General features: G+C 37.6%; 1 protein-coding gene across 5 annotated transcripts in view; it reads right to left on the reverse strand.

The window, feature by feature from the left end:
* GUCY2F (guanylate cyclase 2F, retinal) overlaps positions 1-22,974 on the reverse strand; it is a 106,713-nt gene that overhangs the window by 78,223 nt on the left and 5,516 nt on the right. For 4 of the 5 annotated variants that reach the window (XR_001598911.2, XM_016160409.2, XM_016160404.2 and 1 more), the window contains 3 exons: positions 15,723-15,867; positions 15,332-15,456; positions 7,824-8,638 (listed from right to left, as the gene is read on the reverse strand). Coding sequence is in view for 4 of the 5 variants with exons in the window: in XM_016160409.2 (XP_016015895.1) it covers positions 7,824-8,553 (730 nt within the window). In the remaining variant the exon portion in view is untranslated. The remainder of the gene's footprint in view (positions 1-7,823; positions 8,639-15,331; positions 15,457-15,722; positions 15,868-22,974) is intronic. The other variant, XM_016160414.2, reaches the window with a different exon arrangement.

A 22,974-nucleotide genomic window follows, 5' to 3' on the forward strand; every position in this document is an offset into this window, starting at 1 on the left:
GTCAAATTAGCCCAGTAACAGGTCCAATGAGGGGGGAAATTGAGTTAAGTCAAGTGCTTAAGTTAGTTAGCCAGTTTGTTCAACAGCGTCCTTGGCAAATACGTCAGTGTTGGCATCTTTCTTCTACAAAAGCAGACTCTAGATGACTTGATCAAGGTTACCCAATAGCTAGAATTCAAGGAATATTAAAATTACATCAATGGATAGAAATTGTTAAATAGAGCTAAGTACTTTGTGTTGATTGAAATACAGCAAATAATTGTAACATGCAGTACATGTAGTGGGTGCTATGGTGTGCCACCCAGATGCACCCTTTGGGACTGCATTCTCCTAACTGTTGGAGGTATTAGAAGATGATTACTGATGCCTCTCTGGGAATTGCCCTCAGCGAAGGAGTGTCACATTTCTCAAGGTCACATCCCCTCAATAGTGTGCTGGAATCAGCTGGAGCTAGTTCACAAGAGCCTATGGTCAAAGTTTCAGGGATTTTATGACCTAGTTAATGTCACATTTGTAACATGAAATCGGGCATGGCGACAGTGAACTGACTTCTATCATGGGACTTACAAGAAGTATTACCCTTATTTATTTATGTGAGCCCCCACTATGTAACTCTTGAGCTCCTGGGACTGTGCCTTGTCTATCTGCATCCCCTGGTAAATATTATGCACCCGATAAATGTTTTAAAATTTCAGAAAGAGAGGTTATGTACTTTGATATCTTTTGTTGATTCCTTGAGATAAAAGACATTGACATATTTGAATTGTTAGTATGGAGGAACGATTTGAAGTGATATTTGCTGGGCACGTAGGTACTACCATGCCTGTTTCTAATGTTTAATTATCCTCAAGATGTTACCTTCAACCTGAATCTCTCCTCTTAATTTTCCTTTCATTGGCCCACACTGAGGGCATTTCAGACAGAGTCATAATCTTTATAATTATAAAGACCCTTTGAAACCATCTATCTTCTCTCTCTCTCCCATTACTTTATAGATGAGTAAATGGAAGCCTCGAGAGCCTGATCCCGGGCCTCTTTATTTTTTGCATGGCAAGACCCTACTATTGAATACAATTAAAGTAGAAAGCATAAATATTGAATTTAAACAACAACATTTTAATTTAATAGATTGAGTGCTTCGTGAACAGGGATTTGTGGATGCATCTGTTCTACATGATGATTTTACTAAGTAGCCTTATCTCAAAATTACATTCATTAAAATAGGATTTTACCTATAAGTCATTGTCAGGAAGGGATTAGTGGACAGAAACCTTAGATCCTAGACAAGGCCTGGGTCAACAGATGATCATCAAATAAAAGCAATTTTTAAGTTTCCATCCTGATTGTTAATAGTCAAGCCACTCCATAACCAAAACAAAGACCAGAAGATACATCCTCCTGAGACCCCATCTCACCAGGATAAGATATTAACACTTTCTCTGGGCTACCTGAGCCCCCTTGAGCTGTTTAGCAACTATGTCTTTATACTATGGTACCCAGTGTGGCAAGCTGTCCAGGACCCTCTCTTTCATGCTTAACACTAGCAGCAGGAAATGTCATGAAACTCTAGGAAAAGTTAATTACCAAGTCACTCAACTCCTACTTCTCTTCCTATAATGAAATACTATGCCCAAGATTTCCTTGAGATAGAGGAACTATGTTTCTCAGAAGGCAAAAATCACTTTTTTTATTTTTCACAGATTATTGGTTGTGGAGTTCTTGGTGGAGGAACCTGGGCTCAGTCTTACACCTTGTGAGATGGAAATGGTTCCACTAGCTTTTGCTGAAGAAGTCCTTAAGGGTCACAATCATATTATGAGCCTATAATATTGCTCCCAACCCATGGAAACTCCCAATTCTATTGTCCTTTCTCTTCATTTTAACCCTTTTGTGACATTTCCTACCACTAACATCTATTTTAACCTATGTCATTTTAATAAATGTTGAGAGGGAAGTTAGGCAAGCCAGAGGAGGAAGAGGCATACAGTGTGATTTATCCCATCTCATATTCCTCTATAATTCACCCCATCTGTACATATTGTGAAAGAGGTAGAGTCATACCCTCTTCCTCTCAGTTAACCTCACCCAGACTATAAAATGAATACATAACAAGAGGGTGGGAGGCTCTAGAATGTGAATGTTTCCCAGCCCCCTCCCACCAGTGTGATTCGGTGCAGGAGGCCCTCAAAGTATACTTTAAGAATACTGCACTAGGTGATATGTAGCTGATTCTATCTGCTGAGGATACCCCACACATTTTCACATTAAGCTGATATTACCACTTACTTAGTTGCCACTAATGTTGAACTGGTCCAAGTAGCTCAGCATGATGTCAGACACTTATTATAGTTAATAGCCATTCTGTCTACATCACATCATGTTTTTACATACCCAATAGAACTAGTAGTGCAAGTGCATTTATTGCTTTCACATTGCAGCCCAGCTTGAGATACATTTTTAATAGTTCTCCACACCTTACAACATATGTCTTCTTCAACTTCCTAAACTGCTACATAGATAAGTCCTCTTAAATGCAGGAAGCATAGATGTTTACAGATTCTTCTTATGCTAGATCTTCATAATTTTATCATTACTGATAGTGGACTCATTTATAAGAACAAGTTTTTCTTTCACCATTTATATTCACTTACATTTATCTATATCAAAACCTATACCAAATCCCCTATCAGGGCTAAGTCTCTGGCCACAGCACTATCAGTATCACTATTGTTATTATTGTTAGGAAAATGAAGCTTGACACCCTGAAGCACTTAAAAGAATTTCATTGGTGGGTCAAAAAGGTAAGAAAAATGGAAGGGATGAATTATAAACCATACACGGAACACAAGATCTCAAATGAATATGATTTAGGGGCTTACCTCAAGTGGACAGGAGGCAGTAGAGCATAAGTTTTTCATTAAACCAGTGATTCCCAAAATGTGGACCCTGGACCAGCAGCATAAGCATCACTGCAAATTGATTGGAAACGCTAATTCTGGGGCCCTATGTTAGGTCGGCTGGGGGCCTGCCTGGAGGCTTCCCAGCTTGACATCAGAATTCAGACAAGGGCCCACCCTAAAGCCCTGGTGCCATCGCCCTATTTCGCCACCATCCTAATCAGGATGCTCAACTGACATTCCCCATTCTATACCCTACCTCCGCATAATCCCATAAAAACTACGCCCTTCCGTCCCAGGGCGCACTTCTCTGGCCCCTCTCCTCTCTGGACCAGAGAACCTCACCCGAGAGCGCTCTCTCAATAAAAGCTTGCTTTTAAAACTTCTCTTGGAGTGTCACACATTTACCTTAAACTCTACCCCAGCCCTCCTGAATCAGAAGCTATGAAGGAGAGACCCTGCAATTTGTGTTTTACCAAGCCCTCCAGGGGATTCTGGTATACACCTAGGTTTGATAGGCACTGCTGTAGACCAACCTGAATATATATTCTGGCTTTCCCATTCACTAGCTGTGTGGCGTAGGGCAAGTTATTTAACATCTCAGTTTCAGAAGTCTCATCCATGAAGTGCATTAAATAATAAGCGGCCTTACTTTGTAAGGATGTTTCAAGAATTGAACGAGATGTTCCATACAAAACTCTTGCAAAACAACTAGCACATAATGAACTGTCAATAAATATTAACTATTATTATTGTTGTTATTGATATTATTATTTTTTATGCACCATAACCTTCAATAGATGGGAAGAGGCTAGCTGGGTCCTTGGCAATAAGACAGTAATATAGTATCTCATTTTCGAAGAACAAAAGATAGCCATTCTAATTGTGTCTTATTTAACTGAACATCATATTGTTAATGAAGAATTCTCAATTTAGAAAGATTTAAAGGAATTCCTAAATGGTTCAGTGACCTGTTAAGCTCAAATTGAAAGGGTTTCACAATTAACCAAGCATTGATAGGCAAAAAGTTGAAGAGAAGAGAGGAGGGCTTAAAATAGCCATTTGAAAAGCTCTCTAAAGAGCTTTTTAGTGAGACCTCCTGCTAGCCTTTGTGAGAATTAGCAAAAGAACCTCTTTGGTGTAATTGCAATCCCACAGGTGCTCTGGCTGGTGAACGGATGCTCTTTTGTCCCATTGGATCAAAACCTCCAACAGGGCTCATGGTTAAAGGAGCAGAGAGTGAACTGGATTTGGCCCTCATGCCTACTCAGATTCCCTTGTGGAGGGCACAACCCACAGAACCACACAGCAGCCTTGACTGTAACATGAAGCCTTTGTCTTTGATTAATATCGCTACTATTTGACTTTGTGAGAAACAAAAATAATTGATAATTGCCTTTGAAGTTTAAAGGATATGAGCTGATAATCAGAGAGGCTGAATTCCCCCTTCTCTAGAACTTCATTTACCCCATTCTTTGGTGTTAATAATGCCTACAGGTATTTACTTGTTTCATGAGACTCACAGGTGTTCTAAAATTTGAAAGGAAATACCTATCTCCTGAATGATCTTGAGGATTAAATGAGAGTATCTGTATGCAAATACTTTGTAAACTGTAGAGAGTGGTTCATATGTAAAGTAGTATTATGGTGGCTTTCATTTTCTCTATGGCAGCATCCAACGACATCTCTGCTATTGCCCCTCCCAAGACCCCACAACTATTATTATTGTTATTGTTATCATTTTTGTTATTAAATTTTATCACGAATTGTATTTTGTAACCATAATTTTGAACTGTTTCAGAGAAGGCGATCATTCTGACTCCAGTAAGGTTCCAGTGACGTTTCCTAATTGGGAACATAAATTTACAAGAAAGAGACGTGGCATACCAGCCAGCAGTGGGCTAGCTTTCTCTCCCTTCCCTCCCACCACTATCCCTCACCACTACTACCACATGGGGCTGGGAGGGGCTGTTATTGTGAGCAGATCAGACCAAAACAATCTTCCAACTATTTCTACTACTTCCAAATATTAACAGTCATCTCCAAAGGAAGGGATCCCTTTCTGCTGTATTTTGTATATCGAAAAGTTTGTTCTCTGAAGATTTGCTTGGGTGTCCACAGTGTTAAAAGTAGGCTCATATCCAGCAGAATAGGGAGCTGCCTTCCTCAGCTCTTCTCAGATGTCACTCAAAAAGTTTAGTGCCTTTTCAGTCAAGATAGATAACAGCTACCTATCTATAAAAGTATCCTTAATACTTTAGGAGTGCCCGTCCTACCAGTTGAGAGGGGGTAGAAAATCAATTAGCGATTTGATCTGGTATGTGCTATACCTGGTGTGTTGTAACTTTCCTCCTGCTTTGTTGGCCCAATTCATACTCATTCACCATGCTCTGCCTGATGAATCGATGCTCTTTTGTCCCATTGGATCAGAAAGTGATGGGACTAGAGATGTGCCCTGAACTGTAGGCCAATTAACTAAATTCCTGATACTCTATTTATGTTTATACTCTGCATCCTACTTTTCATGCTCCCAGAAATGGGAGTGCTGTTCTCAATGGATAATCAAGTAGACAAAAAGTCTATCTCACTCTTATTAAGACTCACTGCTCTTCCACAACTCCTGTCAAATCCCACCCACCACTTGCCATGCCCTCATATACCAATAACTGGCTATATGAAGTGTGAGTGAGTACCACTCACTCTTTTGGACATTTGAACACTAAGCTACCAGAGGTCATACTCAGGGCACAGCCTAACCCATGGCTCCATTTCCTTGCCCATCCCTTCCACCCACCCACCCACCCACCCACGTTCTGACTCATGTTGCTGGAGTCTCAGCATGCTTCATCTGAGTCTGCCTGTTTTGTCAAAAATCAGAGACAAAGTCCTGGAGTCCACAGTTTTGTTTTCACTTCCTTTTATCTTCCTCTCTGAGTTCCTACTTCAGTTCTCATTGCTGTTTTCCCTACCCAGGGTCTTCCTTTGCTCTGCAACCACATACCTTCCTCTCTGGGCTTCCCCAACACCAATCTTAAAATTTATATTCCTTTAGTGGGCTGATGCTTACTGTTACAAAGAAGACAATTTGATTAAATAAAGTCATATTAAGACATTTGTTTGCAATTTCATTAACTTAAAGCAGTGGTTCTTGACACTGGCTGCATTTTACAAGCACCTGGGAAGCTATTTGAAATATCTTTGCTGGGGCCCCACTATCAGACCATCAGAATCTCTGGAGGCGACACAAATCATTTTGAAAAGATGTCCAGGTAATTCTATTGTGCAGCCAGAGTGAGAACCATTGACCTAAAACAATCAGTATGTAATAGAAGGGCAATAATGTGTAACTTTGCTGCATCCCTGACTCAAAGGAGTTGTGGGTGGTGAGCACTCAGTCCTAACTTCTCTCAACCTGACAACCCAAAGAGCTTCAGGACCTGGATTTATTTAATATTTTATGGTAGAGGCCAAAATATCATTTTAAAGAGTATATTATTTAGAATGTGTGGGATGTGAAACATTCATGAAATGTAAACTTGCAGGAAATACTGCAAGGGCTTCATGAAGATTTGTAACATATTATAAAGTTATGATATAAAATATGTTAGCCTGTTTCTGGTATGACTCCTCCCTGGAAATGGTTTTATATATTTAAAAATGTTCTGTGCTCTGCTTTAAAAATATCAGCTTTATTATGAAGTAATCAGAGCCACACTGATTGCTTAACATTACAGAATCTTGAAGACCAGAGCTGGAAGCAGTCTACTGTAGTTCCTGGAACTAAAATTTCTTGCTCTCATCTTCTCATAATAATCATAATTAAAGTCCAATACTAGAGACAGTTGAAACTTAAAATGGGATTCTAGGTATAGGCCAGGCCTAAACTGGACCATTCTCTAACAAGCCCATCGTTGTGTTAAGGAAATGACTAGGACTAGGACTAAGCCCAGAAGTAATTAGTTTTACAGAGTAGTGTCTGAGCTATCTGTCCTAAAGTGGTAGAGTGGTTGCAGTGAGGAAATGAGTAGTGTTCCCATAAATCGCTGCCACTTTCTAGAAAAAGGTAGAGATTTTAAAAGTTAGAATAGAAAAAAAATAAAACCAAGTGTTCCAAGGGCTTGCAATAGGTGTAAGTAAGTAAAAGACATTTAATTAAAAAGGACCAGGAAGGACCTCCTTCCCCAAAATGTACCAAACTTGCCCTGGTGATGGTAGATAGCTTCAGTGGGTCATTCCAAAATGCTTAACACTCTGTCCATTGTCTCTGCAAGAATTATCTTTGAACATAAAACTTCTCTTGGAAAGGGGAAAATTTATTTTAGGCAGTCTTATTTTAATATGCTTTTATTCATCAGCCAGGACCCTCCATTTCCACTAGTTCTGTGCAGCTAAGAAAGAAGCCCTATTTTTGGAAGTGGAAAACAGAAGGAAGATGTGGATTTTGGAGTCCAGAGAAGACAGGTTCTAAGTGAGATGTGTTGACACAAGGTACTTGGGCACCTATGAGGAAAGTATTCAGAAGAGATTGAAAGGCAAATCTCTATTTAGTAACTAGAACAGATAAAAATGGAGACCTAATAGCACCCCTCTTTGGCTAATCTGAAATTACCAGGGTCCTAAGAGAATAGAGAGTGCATGACCATAATTACTCTAGATGCTGTTCTTCCCCACTCAGGTGCTCAGAGCAGGCGCTGGATTCCAAGGACATTTTAACCTCAAAGTTCTTCGTACCTTTATTCAGTTTATAAAATAGGCTCTGTTAAAGCAGGACAGGCTTGGGGCCTCCATGTGAGTGAAAGAAGGCAAACACATGAAGAACTGGGGAGTGATATGCTGTCCTAGAGCGTGAGGGTAAGAAACCTTTTGGAGATTGTAATATCTTTCACTGAAGCCACATTTAACCCTCAGCACAGAGAAAGCACTCACTGCGAATTCTGTCCGCCTGGTGAATCTGCTGGAGAGCTTTCCGAATGCTTTGGCTGTCTTGTCCTGTGGTCAGGACGACCCCTACAGGTAGGCCACAGCTCCGAAGAGCATTTGCAACTTGATTGGCTGTGTGCACCCAAATGTCTTCATCTGAGGAAATTACTCCAGCATGAGCCCATTGGAAATATTTCATGACAGTTACCAGCACTCGGATGGGAGAAGGAAGTGTCCGAGAAAAGGTCGGGTAGCTATTTTTATTGTCTAATTCATAATTCACACAAGCCCAAGAGAAAATCCCTTTGTCCCAGCTGTTTCCCAGAAGCAAGGCTGCCTCACAGTAGCCAGGGTTGACAGGTCCAATAAATCCTGAGGCCATGTGGTGGTGGGAAATGAAATTGGAGAGGGCCTTGGAAGTCTGGCAGTCTTCATTGAGAATCACATACTCAAAAGAATAACCCAGGTCAAATGATGGGTCCCTGTTGATCCGCTCAGTGGCTAACTGAGCAGCAATCTCAGGCAGTGCCTTTGAGAACAACGGATCACAAGCCCAAGGGCCAACTACCCCTATCTTGTAGGGGGGTGCCCACACCTGCTGCGGGAAGCATGTGAGGACCAGGAAGCACAAGCACCACAGGAGCTTGAACGATGCAAGGTCGTGGTGTCCTTGCTGTCTTCTGGGAGCCGTAAACCAGAGCATAAGGTGAGAGAAAGGCGAGGGTCTCAAGAACATAGCCCTTCTGTTTCCAACAAGCTAACAAAGAGATCCTGAAAGATTAGTCGGATTTCCCAAGATGAACTGTGGTGTTTCCAAATGCCTGTCAATAAGATGGAAAGATACGTTATTCACATTTTCTTGAAGCATCTGGCAATATGGGTTATGAATGAATGGAAATGTTCACACTGTTCACCCAGTGTTTATACTTTGAGTGAATAGTCAATGGAGGTGCCATCTACTGAGACTCTTTCTTCTTCTCTGCTCCTACATTTAATCCACCACTAAGTACTGGTGATTCAACTTCAGTAATAACTGACCATCCCACAGTATTGTGAGGATTACATGGGTTAACATACAGCAAGCACTTATAAGAGGGTCTGGCATGTTGTTAGCATTATATTAGTGATATTATCATTATTGTTGTTGTAAATATGTCAATTTTTCACCACTGTACTTCTCTCTTGGAGAGAGACAAACATATAAATAGATAATGGTCATGCAGGGTACAAAGTACTATGATCGAAGTAGCCCAGACAAAGACAAGAAGTTCACCCAAACTGAGATTTCAGGGAAGAGGAAGAGGGAGAAGGATGGACATTTCTCAGAGTTGAGTATTGAAAGAAAGCTTAGACAAGTAAATGGGATTTTGAGGTCAGTTGATGCTAATAGCCTTCCAGGCAGAAGGAACAGCATGCAGTAAGACACAGAGAAAACATTTTTTAAAAGGATATGTTAGATTTTCAGAATTCAAAGCCATTTGTTCTGTTTGAGTCTGTAACGTCAGCCAAGGTAGGAACCAGATCACCAAGAGTCATATATGCTATTCATAGGTTTTTAGATTTAATCCTGTAGACAATGGTTTTAAGCAGAGAAATGATATAATCAAATTTCTAGTTTTAAAAAAATTACTCAAGTAGCAGTGTGGAGAATGGATTGGAAAGAAGCAAGACTGTAGTCAGGGAGACCAGTTTGGAGGCTTTTGTAGTAACCCATGTGAGAAATGACAGACCAAGAGAATGATAGTGAAGATGTAGAGGAATGGAGATGAATTTTACCAAGATTAAAAATATCAAAGAAATTAAGAAAGTAGAACCAATAACAACTTGGTAACTAACAAGGTGTAGAAGGTAAGGGGTAAAAAGAGGGACTCCAAGATAATTTTGAGCTTTTCAGACCTAGTAAACTGGTTGGAAAATGGTATAAGTCTCTGAGATAGGTAACACTAGAGGAAAGGGTGAGAGATATAATTCTTGCTATTAGACAGGTTGAACTGGATGCCTGTAGAATATGGGAGAGGCAATATCCAGTAGACAATTTAACATACTGAATCTCATAACAGAAAGCTGAGCTAGAGATATAAATTTGAGTGTGATCAATTGATAGAGGGTAATTGAAGACATGGCAGTATAGAAGAAAAACAAAAGAGAGTTGTAGAGAAAGAACCAGAGGACAAAACTAAGAACCCACAACACGTAAAGGTCAGGCAGAGAGAAAGAAAGTCATAATGAAAACTTACATGAAAAGTCCAGAGAAACAGCAAAATCCAGAGAAATTAGTACCTTACAATCAATCTATGGAAGATGAGACTTTGAAGATAAAAAAATATTTATCACATCTCACACTCTGAGAAGTCAAGTAAGCTAAAAATAGAAGAGTATTTGTCCATTGGATTTGGATTCAGAGAGTAAGGCTGCAAGTTGAGGGACCACAGTGAGTCAAAAAGGAATAGAAATTAATGAAATGGGGTCATTAAATGTAGAGGCCTCCTTCAAGATGATACAGGTAAAGTCTTTCTCCATCCGGCCTTTGCCTTTCTCTATACCCCCAACTCCCACTGCTCTCACCCGATACTATAGTAAATGTTTTGCAGTTCTACAGACATATATCACATATTTTGTTAAGCATAAGATTTGGAAAATGCCATTTCTTCTGCCTTGCATGCTCTCTTCCCTCCTCCCATAATCCGCTTCCAGGTACTCCTGAGGAGCTCTACCTTCAAGACCCAGCTGAAGTGTTCCCTATATTGTGCAGTTAACATTCCAGGTTGAGTTCATTGTTTTTCCATATTTTCCTCATACTTATATTCATTAGAGAAGGTGTCATTCTGACTTATAAACTGTCCCTATTTTTGGTGTATATTGTAACAAGGGATGCTTAAAAACCAAAAATGAATCATTCGAATTCAATCTGGGTAGTATAAAAGGTCTAATAATGGTAGTCTCAGTGACTTCATAGATTAGAGGCCCTCAAGTAAGTTATTTACCCTTTCTGAGCTCAGTTTCATCATCTATAAATGAGGGTGAAAATAGTACTTACCTCCAATGGCTATGATTAGTGGGGGTTTTTTTTAGGTTTGAAAATAAGAGAATATATGCAAAGAGTTTAGCTCAGTGTTTGATACAAGAACTCAGTAAATCTTAGCCTTTGTTATCCAAGTGCTAATTTCCTGTTTAAATGTATCGCTTCTGGGTGAGAACTCATCAAACTAGGTACATTAGGGGAGGAAAGGCAGTAGGTTGGCCTCCTTGCTCTGTTGCTGTGAACAGGACTCTACTCCCCATATAGAGCTGCCTTTACTATTGCCCAGTCCTAGCAACTATATAAAGCAAGAAGAGAGCAAAAATATCCCCCCAGTATAATAATTCATGCATAAGGTCAAATTTGTAAGTTCTTTTCCTTCTTTTGCCCACCATGTATCTCCAGTGTCCTGCACAATGCCTAACACTTAATAGGTACTCAACAAATATGTTTTGACTAAATAGTGAAGAAGAGGCATGGAGAGCAAATGAAATGTTTTATATTACTATGTTCTTAAAAGGACTATATTTTAGGCCTTGATCAGAAACCCTTAGGAAAAATTGTCCAGTAGGTAAAGTTTGTCTTCTACTTCTAGTCCAGCTCTCTCTACTGTCTCTATTAATGGAGAGAAAAACAATTCTAAAAAAAAAGATGCTTTTTAAATAAATTCCAGTGATATGTAAAATATTGATAATATTTGACATTTTCTCCTACTCCTCCCCAACCAATATTGTTTGTTTTTCACAGGGGTTGAAGAGAAGTTTATGCCAAAGTATTTCATCTATAATATTAAATTTTCAATTTCAAACATCATTTGCTGGTAGGCAAAGGGGGATAGGCCACTTTTATATAGAAAAATGAAGAAAATTTTCGTGCTCCTCAGACCTAAGTGACCAACTGTCTAGGCTATGTGTAAGGTTAGCATTCATGTATTATAATCCAGGTCATTCCTCCTAAGCACAAGAAGTACCTATTCCAAGTTCTAAAAAAGTTTGTTTTTCAACAGCACCTTGAAAGAATCATACTCCATGTTGGAAAGCAACTAGACTTTTGGGAGTGATCATTTGTAGTGTATACAGATGTTGAATTATAATGTACAAAGCAACTAGACTTTTGGGAGTGATCATTTGTAGTGTATACAGATGTTGAATTATAATGTTGTACAAAGCAACTAGACTTTTGGGAGTGATCATTTGTAGTGTATACAGATGTTGAATTATAATGTTGTACACCTGAAACTTGTATATTTTTTAAAAAGATGTTTCTAATAAAGGCACCTGTAAACTACATTGAACACAATGTTTTTGAATGAATGGAAGTAATACCAAATCTGTAAAATATGTAGTGAAGTTTTTCAAAAGACTTTTGTTAAAGGTGTTTCAAACTAGCTTCTTGCAAACAGCATTCAAGATACTATACTTTCAGTGAATGGATGCAATAACAATTCTGTAATGCATGTAGTGAAGTGTTTAACAAAACCAATAATAAAGATGTTTCTAACAAGGTACTTGCAAGCTGCTTTCAGCACAGGATTCTTGCAGTGAATGGAAGTGATACCTTTTCTGTAATGTTTAATAAGACTTGTAGTACAGATGTTTATTACAAGCTACTTGCAAGCAGGGTTCAGCACAGTGTTCTTTCATTGAATAAAAGCCATACCTTTTCTGTAATTCATGTCGTTAGGTATAACAACAGTTGTAATAAAGATGCTTCTAGCAATGATACTTGCAAAGTTGCATTCAGCACAGTGTTATTTGAATAAATAAAAGCGCCCTTTATGTAAGTGAAGTGAATATCAAGACTTGTGATAAAAATGTTTCAATTAACTGAAAATAAAGGATCATACACCATGATCAAGTGGGATGTATCCCTGGATGCAAGGATGGTTCAAATCATGTAAATCAATAAATGTGACATACCACATTAACAGAATGAAGGATAAAAATCACATGATCATCCATAGATGCAGAAAAAGCATTTGACAAAATTTAACACCGTTTCATGATAAAAACTCTCAGAAAACTAGGTATATAAGGAATGTACCGCAACATAATAAAGACCATATATGGCAAGCCCACAGCTAATGTCATAATCAATGATAAAAAGATAAAAGCTTTTCCTCTAAGATCAGGAACAAGACAGGAAGGTCCGCTCTTGCCACTCCTATTCAATATAGTATTGGAAGTCCTAGACAAAAGCAATTAGGCAAGAAAAAGAAATAAAAAGCATCCAAATTAGAAAAGAAGAAGTAAAATTATCTTGGTTCCTAGATTATGTGACCTTATATGTAGAAAACCCTAAGGACTCCACAAACAAACAAACAAACAAACAAACAAACAAAAACCTGTTAGAACTCATAAGTGAACTCAATAAAGTTTCAGGAACATAACCAACATACAAAAATTAGTTGCATTTCTACATAACGATGAACTGTACGAAGAAAATTAAGAAAACGATCCCATTTATAATAACATAAAAAATAATAATAATAAATAATAATAAAATACTTAGAAGTAAATTTAACCAAGGAGATAAAAGACTTGTACACCAAAAACTACAAAACATTAATGAAAAAAGCTAAAGAAGACATAAATGGAAAGTCATCCCAAATTCATGGTCTAGAAGACTTAATATTGTTAAAATGTTCATACTACCCAAAACAATCTACAGATTTAGTATTATCCCTATCAAAATCCCAATGGCATTTTTATAGAAACAAAAAATTAAAACCCTTGCATACTGTTGGTAGGAATATAAAATGGTGCAGCTGCTGTAGAAAATGGTATGGAGGTTTCTCAAAAAATTAAAAAGAGAACTACCATATAATTTAGTAATCTGACTTCTGTATATTATCCAAAAGAATTAAAATAATGATCTCAAAGAGACATCTGCACTCCATGTTCATTGCAGCATTATTCACAATAGCCAAAATATGGGGGAGGGGAATTAAATGTACATCAACAGATGAGTGAATAAAGACATGTGGCATATACATTAAATGGAATATCACTAAGTTTTTAAAAAGAAGGAAATCTTGCCATATGCAACAACATAGATGAACCTGAAGGACACTATGCTAAGTGAAATAAACCATTCACAGAAGGACAAACACCACATGATTCCACTTTTATGAGATATTTTAAATGGTCAAATTCACAGAGTAGAATAGTGTTTGCTAAGGGCTATGGGAAGAGGGAGATAGGAAGTTGTACAATAGGTATAAAGTTTTAGATAAGTAAGATGAATAAGATCTAGAAATCTGCTTTACAAAATAGTGACTATTGTTGACAATACTGTATTGTGCACTTAAAATTTTAAGAGTGTAGATTTCATGTGAAGTGTTCTTACCACAAAAAATTAAATTAAAATTTTGCTTTTTTATAGTATTTTGCAAGTTTACACATTTACAATATGGGTCCTTCCACAAGCCACGTGTCAGAAAGTGCCTCTTGCTATTTGTTCCCTATTGTTGTTGCTTCTTATTAAACAACCCTCAAGCTGAAGGTTTGTCCCTCCATTCTTTCTGGGCTCTATTTGCATTGGTATTTCTAACTCTGCCAGGACTCCCTAGAGAACCAGAAAGTTCTATGTCCCTCTGAGATTTAGTCTTGATCCCTGACCCCAAGATTTTGCAAAAGGAAACTTATTCTGAAAAAAAAAAGAAGTAGGAATACATAGAAGGAATGGAGGAAGGAATAAGGGAGGGACAAGGGGAGGGAAGAAATAAAGGAAGGGAAGAAGAGAGGGAGGGAGGGAGATGCCCTCAGCCTTTACCTGCTGATTTGAGTTTAAAGACAAAATTATAAAGCTCTTGTATAAAAGACACTGTCTTTCAAAACAAGCCAGCTGAAGCATCCCCCAGGGTTAATGGGAAACGTGGACATAACTAAAAGCTTGAAGGTATGAAATTTTGGAAATAGAGTACTACTGATTCACAGCTTTTCTGGGATTGTTGCTGTGGTAATTCAAGCTTGAACATCTGCATGGAATCAGGCTTCCATGAAAAGTAGCTAGATGCATCATTTGATTTCAAGGTAGCTTCCACAATCTGGTAAAAACCTGATTTCACAAGGAGAACTACAGTTCTTTAAATGTACAAAGAAAGGCTATGACAAATGGCTGAGAAAAATGGTTCTTCATTCTAACTTGTCAAGCCAAGAATTTCTATGGATGATTGATCTTTGTAGTTGCAGCCTGAACCAAGTTAACAGTTTGTATAAGACAACATCAGGAAGAAATAAAAAATAATCATGAGGGAAATTAAACAAAAGCTTTGACTAAAGCCTTTGAGCCCAAATTTTATTTAAAGTGTCTTGAAAGCTCTTTTTGCCCCCTTCTTTCCTTCTTTCTCTTTCATTCTTTCTTTTGTCGCTTTACTTTTTTACTATGTTTTGCAGTAAAACTAATATATCTCAGTCAGAAGTCTGAGCTCCCAAGTGGGTTGTTTTTCCTTCATTACAATCTTTCTAATAAACAAGAGCTGTCAACTACTCACCATGTAAGTCAGCGTTCAAAGATCTTCAAGTTATCGTCTGTGCATGCAAATTTCTTGCATTGCTACACAGTGTGTCTGTTTCAGTGCATCCTCTACACATTCATAATTCTGCCAAGGTCTCCAATCTGTTGATAAATTCCATTAATGAGGTAAATAATTGAGAGGAATAGTAAACTGTTTTGTAAATCACTCTTCAGCATCGCCAGAACAAGACTGGGATTAGGATTTAAGGGGACACTTCTAATCCTTTAAATTGATCCCACCTGTAGCACAGTTAGTGCTGACCTAAATGCATTGACCCAGAGATTAATAAACAATTAGAGCCCTCTGGATCAATGTGTCCTCCACGGACTACTGCCTTCTTCTACTTTTCAAAGTTGGACTCACATACCCTCGGATTTTGCCTCTCTGTTCTTCCGTTTTCCCTTCTGTTTAATAATCAGACATTATCCTTTCTCCAGGACTGCTTTAAATGTCAGAACATTCATCAGCTGTGACTCTAGCTCAGGATATGAAAGATGATCCAGGCTGACTTCCTGCAAAATTCAAAGTAGGTGAAGCTTTTCTCCTTCTATTCTTCTTAAATGCCTTCACTCCCTTTTCTTCTAAGAGAGTCCTCTAACCACCTCCACCCCCCACACACAACTTCTACACACTCCCCATACTTTAGATCTATCCCTTTTCTCTTAGTAGTTCTCTCTGTCATGGGCACCATTAGTTCAGGGCCCTGTTCTGGATTCCTAAATTAAGAGCTAAGATGTTGGTGGCCAAAAATTTCTTCTATTAAATGAGGGCTACTATATGGCAGACACTCTAAAAATAACAATTTTATTGAAACATAATTCACGTACCATAAAATTTACTCTTTTAAAGTGTACAATTTGGTGTTTTGTAATATATTTACAAAGTTGTACAACTCATCACTGTTCAATTCCAGAACATTTTTATTACCCCCACAAAGAAATCCTGTACGCATTAAGTAGTCATTACCCATTTTTTTCTTCCTCCTAACCACCATCACAGTCTACTTTCTGTCTCTTTAGATTTGCCTACTCTAGACATCACCTATAAATGCAAATATACAGTATGTGGTCATTTGTGACTGGCTTCTTTCATGTATTATATTGTTTTCAAGGCTCATGCATGGTGCAGCATGTCAGTACTTCATTCCTTTTTTAGGGCCGAATAATATTTCATTTTATTGGATATTCCACATTTTATTCATTCATTTATCGTTGGATGGATATGTGGGTAGTTTCTACTTTTTGGCTCTTATGAATAGTGCTTCCCTTACAATTGTATATGAATTTTTGTGTGGACATATCTTTTTGATTCTTTTGAGTATATACCTAAAAGTGGAATTGCTCTATGTTTAACTTTTTGAGGAACTACCAAACTGTTTTCCAAAGAGGCTATATAATTTTTAATTCCAAGCAGCAATATATGAGGATTCTTGCTCCTCCATGTCCTTGCCAACACTCATTATTGTCTGTCTGTCTTTTTTGGTATGATAGGCATTTTTACATCAATATTATCTCATTTTATATTCACACTAACCATGAAGGTAGATATTATTCTCCTCATTTTGTAAAGAATACCAAGACTCTGATAATTTAGGCAACAATAATATTTATTGAGTACTGATGACGTGACAGGCATACTTGGAAGCCCTGTCTCCTTTAACCTGCACAGTGATCCCATGAGGTAGATATTAATTGAATTCCAGATGTACAGAGAGGTTAAAGTAACTTACCCAAAGTTACACAGGCACTAATCAGTGGAGCCAGAATTTAAATTCAGTCTTATTTTGGGTAAGTAGTAGAGTCAGAATGTAAGTCCAAGGCCATTAGACTCCAACAAAGCCCATGAATACCCTTGCTATATTCCACTAATGCATCTCTTGTGCTATCCCTCCAAGGGATACTTGTACTTTAACAATGACTCCAGAAAAACACAGTGACTACCTAAAGCAGGCAATCTCTAATTATAGAAGTTTGGGTGACCTGGTCAAAATATTTGTGCAAATGAGGGCCTTCTAGCTTTCTCTACTTACTGGTGGTATGGTGTCGTGTGTGAGCCCCAACAGATACTTCACAGGAGAGTTCAGATGAGGACTAGGATGCTCAAGGGACCATTACTCAAGGAATATTCCAAAATCCTGACTAGTCATAAGGTTCCAAATTCATAAGTAGGAATAGCTGAGAATTAGTAACTAAATAAAATTTAGAAAGTGATTTTTTAAATTAAGAGTTCCACAAACTTCTGTCTATCCTTCCCCCACCTCTGTTAATAGTTGTAGCTAACAGTGAGGATTCACTACATGCTAGGCACTGCTCTATTGGCTTTACATATACCAAATCATTGAATCATCACAACAGTCTTATAGGGTTGGTATTATCATCCCCATTTAATAGACAAGGAAACTGAAGCACAGAGAGATCAAGTAAAATTACAGTAGTACACAGCTAATATGTAGTGCAGCCAGATTGTGAAAATAAGTGGTCTAGCTTTAGAATCAAGACTCTTAACCACTGCCTCTTAAAAGAAATCACAGGGTGGGCCCATTGAATTTATCCATAGGCTCAAAATACCCATTGGCTTTGTAGACTTCAATAACAGTATAATTAATGATGATTTTATAACAAATATTCAAAACCATTTGGGTTCCTTTTGAATATAAAAATACACTAAAACTTCAAATTCATTTATGAGTACAATCTGAGGATCATTCCTACAAACCTTTTAGAACCATTGTGCCAGAGACATCAACTACACTATCTGACTGATTAAATATTGTCCCACGGGGTCTTGTTGACCTATAGCACTAGAATTTTCATGGGATTCTACTGGATTTTATTGAAACTTATATCAGTTCCTGTTGTACATTCCCAATACCAAAGCCTAGCAATTTACAGAATTCAGTCATCTCTGGATGATCTTTATTTCCTAAGGAGCCATGGAATGAAAGGATCCAAAACGGTACCCTCTCCCCACCAGAAGACTGATTGTGAAGACACACATATACATCTCTCTAGCTTCCCTCTTAACTTAGTTGAAAAAGCAAAAGCACGGTCCCTTAACACTTCACACACACACACACACACACACACACACACACACACACACACACTAACAGACAACATAATAATTACCAATTATTGAGCACCCCTCTCAACTGGCACTATATTATTTCATTCATTTTTCACAAAACCCTAAGAGGTTGGGACAATTCTTATCCTCACTCTAATGACGGAGAAAAAGATAAAGTCCAGAGAGGTTATGTAACTTGGCCAAGGTCACACAGCTACTAAATGGTTAAGTCAGGGCTCAAATTCAGGCAGATGGCTGCAGGGCTCAACATTTAATAACTGTGTTATGTTGCTTCAGGATACAAAGAAGCTTTTGGAGGTATTTCACTTATCTATCTACTTATTTATGTTATTATAAATTTTTTTTTTTTTTTTTGAGTTTTGAGTTTTGAGTTTTGAGTTTTGAGGGGAGAGGTGGAACTCTGGCCTAGCTTTCTGCCACATTCAGCCCGGAAAACTTGACCAGCATAAAGAGCAGTGCTGCCCTCTAGTTGTCAGCTCCCAACCTGCAATTAAAGCTGAGACTGTAATGACCCTATTGAGCCACAGGATGACACTATTACACAAGCATTCTCAAACTCCTCTTAATTAAAAAACAAAAACAAAACAAAACAAAACAAAATTCCTGACTGTTATAAAAAAAAATAGAAAATGCAGAGCAGTAAAAAGCAGAAAAATACTTTATTCTCAATAAATATTGTATGTCTTCTAAAATTATAATCAAACTATTTATGCAATCCTGTAGGGCTTTTTTCTTCTAATTTGATACCATAACATATGTAAGTTCTCACTACTGGTCCAGGATTTGGAATCAAGCCAACTTGCCTTCCAACTACAGCACCACTTTTCCTAGCCATGCAACCTTGGGCTAGTTGCTTAAGTTCCCTAAAGCCTAGGTCTCCTCTTATGAAAGAAATTATGTGAAACGGAGTTACAACCCAGCACTGTTGTGGTGATTTAAAAAAATGATGCATATTAAGTGTCTGACACACAGCAGGTGCTCAAAATGTGGCATTTCTTAACCAAGCATTTTAAGAGCATTAATTTTTTTTTTTTTTTGCTGAAACTTTGACATAAATTTTGCTTTTGAAATTTATTGTTAGTTATGACTTCTTGGCAGAGATTAATATATTCAGGAATTCTTACAAACTATTTTTCTGATATATTGAATTTTTTCAAAATACAAAAGGAAATAATTTATAAAATTGTTGTTACAGTTTTTGACATTTACTTAAACATGTTTTGGGGAACAGTTACCTTTGTATTTTGAAGCCAATAATTTTTCCAAAGCTTCAAACACCTTTGTAGGTCCTTGAAAAGTTCAGAGACCTTATGCATTGTGCCTATAGTGCGTAATGGATTAAAATTAAGTTTCTGGTTAGCATTATTATTCCACTTATGCATTATTTTATAACCGTGGAATATTTAATTTCATGTATGAGTCAAAATTTACTCAACCATTCCTCTATTATATATTTAGGTTGTTTCCAATTTTTCCCTATTATAAATGATGCTACAATTAATAACTTTTAATATAAACCTCTTTTCAGTATGTTAGCATTATTACCTTAGAATAGACTCCCTGAAGTGGAATTACTGGGTCAAAGTATGTGACTATCAGTAATGATTCCTAACATATATAGTCTATTTTCTAAAATATTCACACCAATTTATGCTCTCTCCAACCGTGAATAAAAGTGTCCATTTTATGGTTCTGTCACCAGCTTCAGGTTGCCTCAAATTTATATTTGTTAATTTCACAGGCCAAAAAATGATATCTGGTATCAATATGCATTTTTGGACCACTAATGAATTGTTTAAATATTCTTTTTCTATAATTTTGTAAGCCATATGCATTCTCTGTTTTGCAAATTGTCTCTGTCTCTTCTCCCACTTCTAAGGTCTAGTGGTAGGGGAAGTATACCCCCAAATTAGTGTCTTGCTCACTTATGCAGAAGTAAGTAGTTAGCAAAACAATGTAATAACTATAGACTGCTAATACTATGGATTAGTTTACTCCACTTTCATTCCACCCAAAAGTCCCATGCAGCTAGGGTTTTGCATGCAAATTAGGTATAATCAAGTAGATGCACTTATGTGAAGGCTGACAGGTGGAAATAGGCTGACAAGTTAGAAAGAGCAGTCCATTCCCATCTATATGTATGAGATTTTCCTGCAGTGTTTTTTCTCCAGCTTCCTGGGTATAAGAGGAACTGAGGCCTTACCCCAGGAAAAGGCAGCAACAGAAGTTTCTTGACCTAGTTTCTAACCACTAGTGCATATGCATAGCTATGGATGTTCTTCATCTAATTCCCTGGGTATTTAGACAGCTGCAGCAGCTGCAGAAGTGACAATGGTAGATTTTTGGTCCAGGCAGAACTCTGAGGGTGACATGGAAGGTAGTAGCTCACTTGAAGTTTCAGTTCCCTATTTTTCTGAAACTGTTATTTTAAATTCAGCCTATAACCCTCTCCTTTATACCTTCCAGCAGTTTTGTAAGTACTCAATTCTCTATTTTTGATTCTTTCCTGTAAATTGTTATGAACTTTTTGGAATGTAATCTAACCGTATTATCATTTAAAAATATGTACTTTTTGACCAAGCAATCTCACTTGAAAAATTCTATCGCACAGAAATAAAAAGCACCAGGACTCATTGCACAAAAAGGTTTATTACAGTGTCAAAAAAAGAAAAAAACCTGGAGACAACCTGAGCGTCCATCATAGGGGAGTGGTCAAATTCATTACAGTACATCTACACTATAAAATATTTTAAATCAAACTGAAAAAAAATGTTGTATATGTTTTTGCATGAAAGTATGCCATGATATAGGATATATTTATGAAACAGGTTATATAATTCCATTTCTGTAATAAAAAGGTAGAGACATCCTTTCTTGTTTAAACTTCTTAGAGTGGCTTCTGTTTCCCACAATGAACTCCAACTGATACACACATTGTCATCATTATTATTAAACATTATATATCTGAGGTGTTACAAACATCTAATTTTCAAAATAGTTAGGAACCACATAAATATACAAGAAAAATTATTTAGGCCCCATACTTATTAAAATATTATACCACACAAGTGACTTCTGCTTTAACATGAGAGTAGCTAATAGTAGACAAATGCTGTTGCTGATAACAACTAGAAAAATCAGGTAAAATCCCACCCCCCCCCAATCATTTTCGATAGCATCAGAGAGCCAGGACTTGAGAGGTGAGATTCCAGAAAGAAGGGAAACTCGCCAATGTAAACTGAACTTCTTACATGTTGTTTCTTCTCTTTAAGATATTTGTCAGTTCTTGGCTGAGACACTAGGTAGAGGGTAGCTCCTAAGAGGCAGAGAAGCCACTAGAGTTTTAGATAATATCACAGGACTGGGAGAAAGAACAAAAATTGGAATTTAAGGTCTACCAAGGCCAGCTAGAATCTGAGCAGTCACAATAGGGAAAGAAGAGAAGCACAGAAAAGTGAGCCTGACACTCAGCATAGGAATCTTCCAATTAAAGGGCACAGGGAAATAAGTTAGAAGTCAAGAATAGTGGCTAAGAGTAGAGTTTTGGGAGTTTCACAGAGCTGAGAAGACAAAGATTGAAGTTCAGAACTTCTCTAGGGGGAAGTTATCTAGGAAACATCCACCTTGAGTTCTCATTTGGGACTCCTTGGAGATCTATCTCTAGCTTAGGAATGGGGCAAACTAGAGACAGGCTGAGTCTAGCAAACATTGTAAACCAGACTCAATACCCTTCAGTGGCTGATTGGATTAAAGTAATTTTCCCTTCTGCTACCTTACAGAAAATAGGGCAAATCCTCTCTGGAGGGACATAAAATTTTCTAGAGCCTATAAATCTTTTCGGGCACAAAAGCTGTCAGTCAGTAAAGGATGTACCAAGAAAAAAGCTCGAGATGAAACAAATCCATGCAATAGAAACAGACTCATAATGGTCCAGTTATGGCAGTTACGTAGCGTAGACTATAAATATTAAAGAAAATAAAGGACAGCATGGTGAATTTCACCAGAAAATTAGAATCTATAAAACAATAATCAAATGAAAATTCTAAAATTAAAAAGTGCAATAACAGTAATTAAGAATTCAATAAATGGACCGCATAAAGCCTAAGGTTCACTGCTACTTTTCAGGATATGCCAAGCACCAGCTTTGTTATTTCCTTTGAAAGACTCTTCTACTACAATGTGTGTAGTGTTTGAGGACTGCCAATCAATATGCCCTGTGCTCCTCTGGTTAAGACGTGGGCATGAGGTCTAAGCCAAGGCAATTGAATTCTCACAAAAATTTGAATCTTAAGCTAAGCACGCAAAGATGAAAAACAGTTGGAGGTGATTCATAGTGCCAACAACATCCTGGAAAAGTGATACACTAGTTCCATCTAGATCCTGGAAGATACCTGTTTCTGAGGACCGGTTGTTTAGTCTTTCCTTCTGTGAGCTAACCCATCACCTTCCAAGTAAATTCCTCAGTTAGCCAATTATTGGTATAAATAAGTAATAAACAAATTCCTCAATCTTAGTGGATTTTTTTAATGTTC

The sequence above is a fragment of the Rousettus aegyptiacus genome, unplaced genomic scaffold, assembly GCF_014176215.1.
Source record: "Rousettus aegyptiacus isolate mRouAeg1 unplaced genomic scaffold, mRouAeg1.p scaffold_m13_p_9, whole genome shotgun sequence".
Classification (NCBI taxonomy): domain Eukaryota; kingdom Metazoa; phylum Chordata; class Mammalia; order Chiroptera; family Pteropodidae; genus Rousettus; species Rousettus aegyptiacus.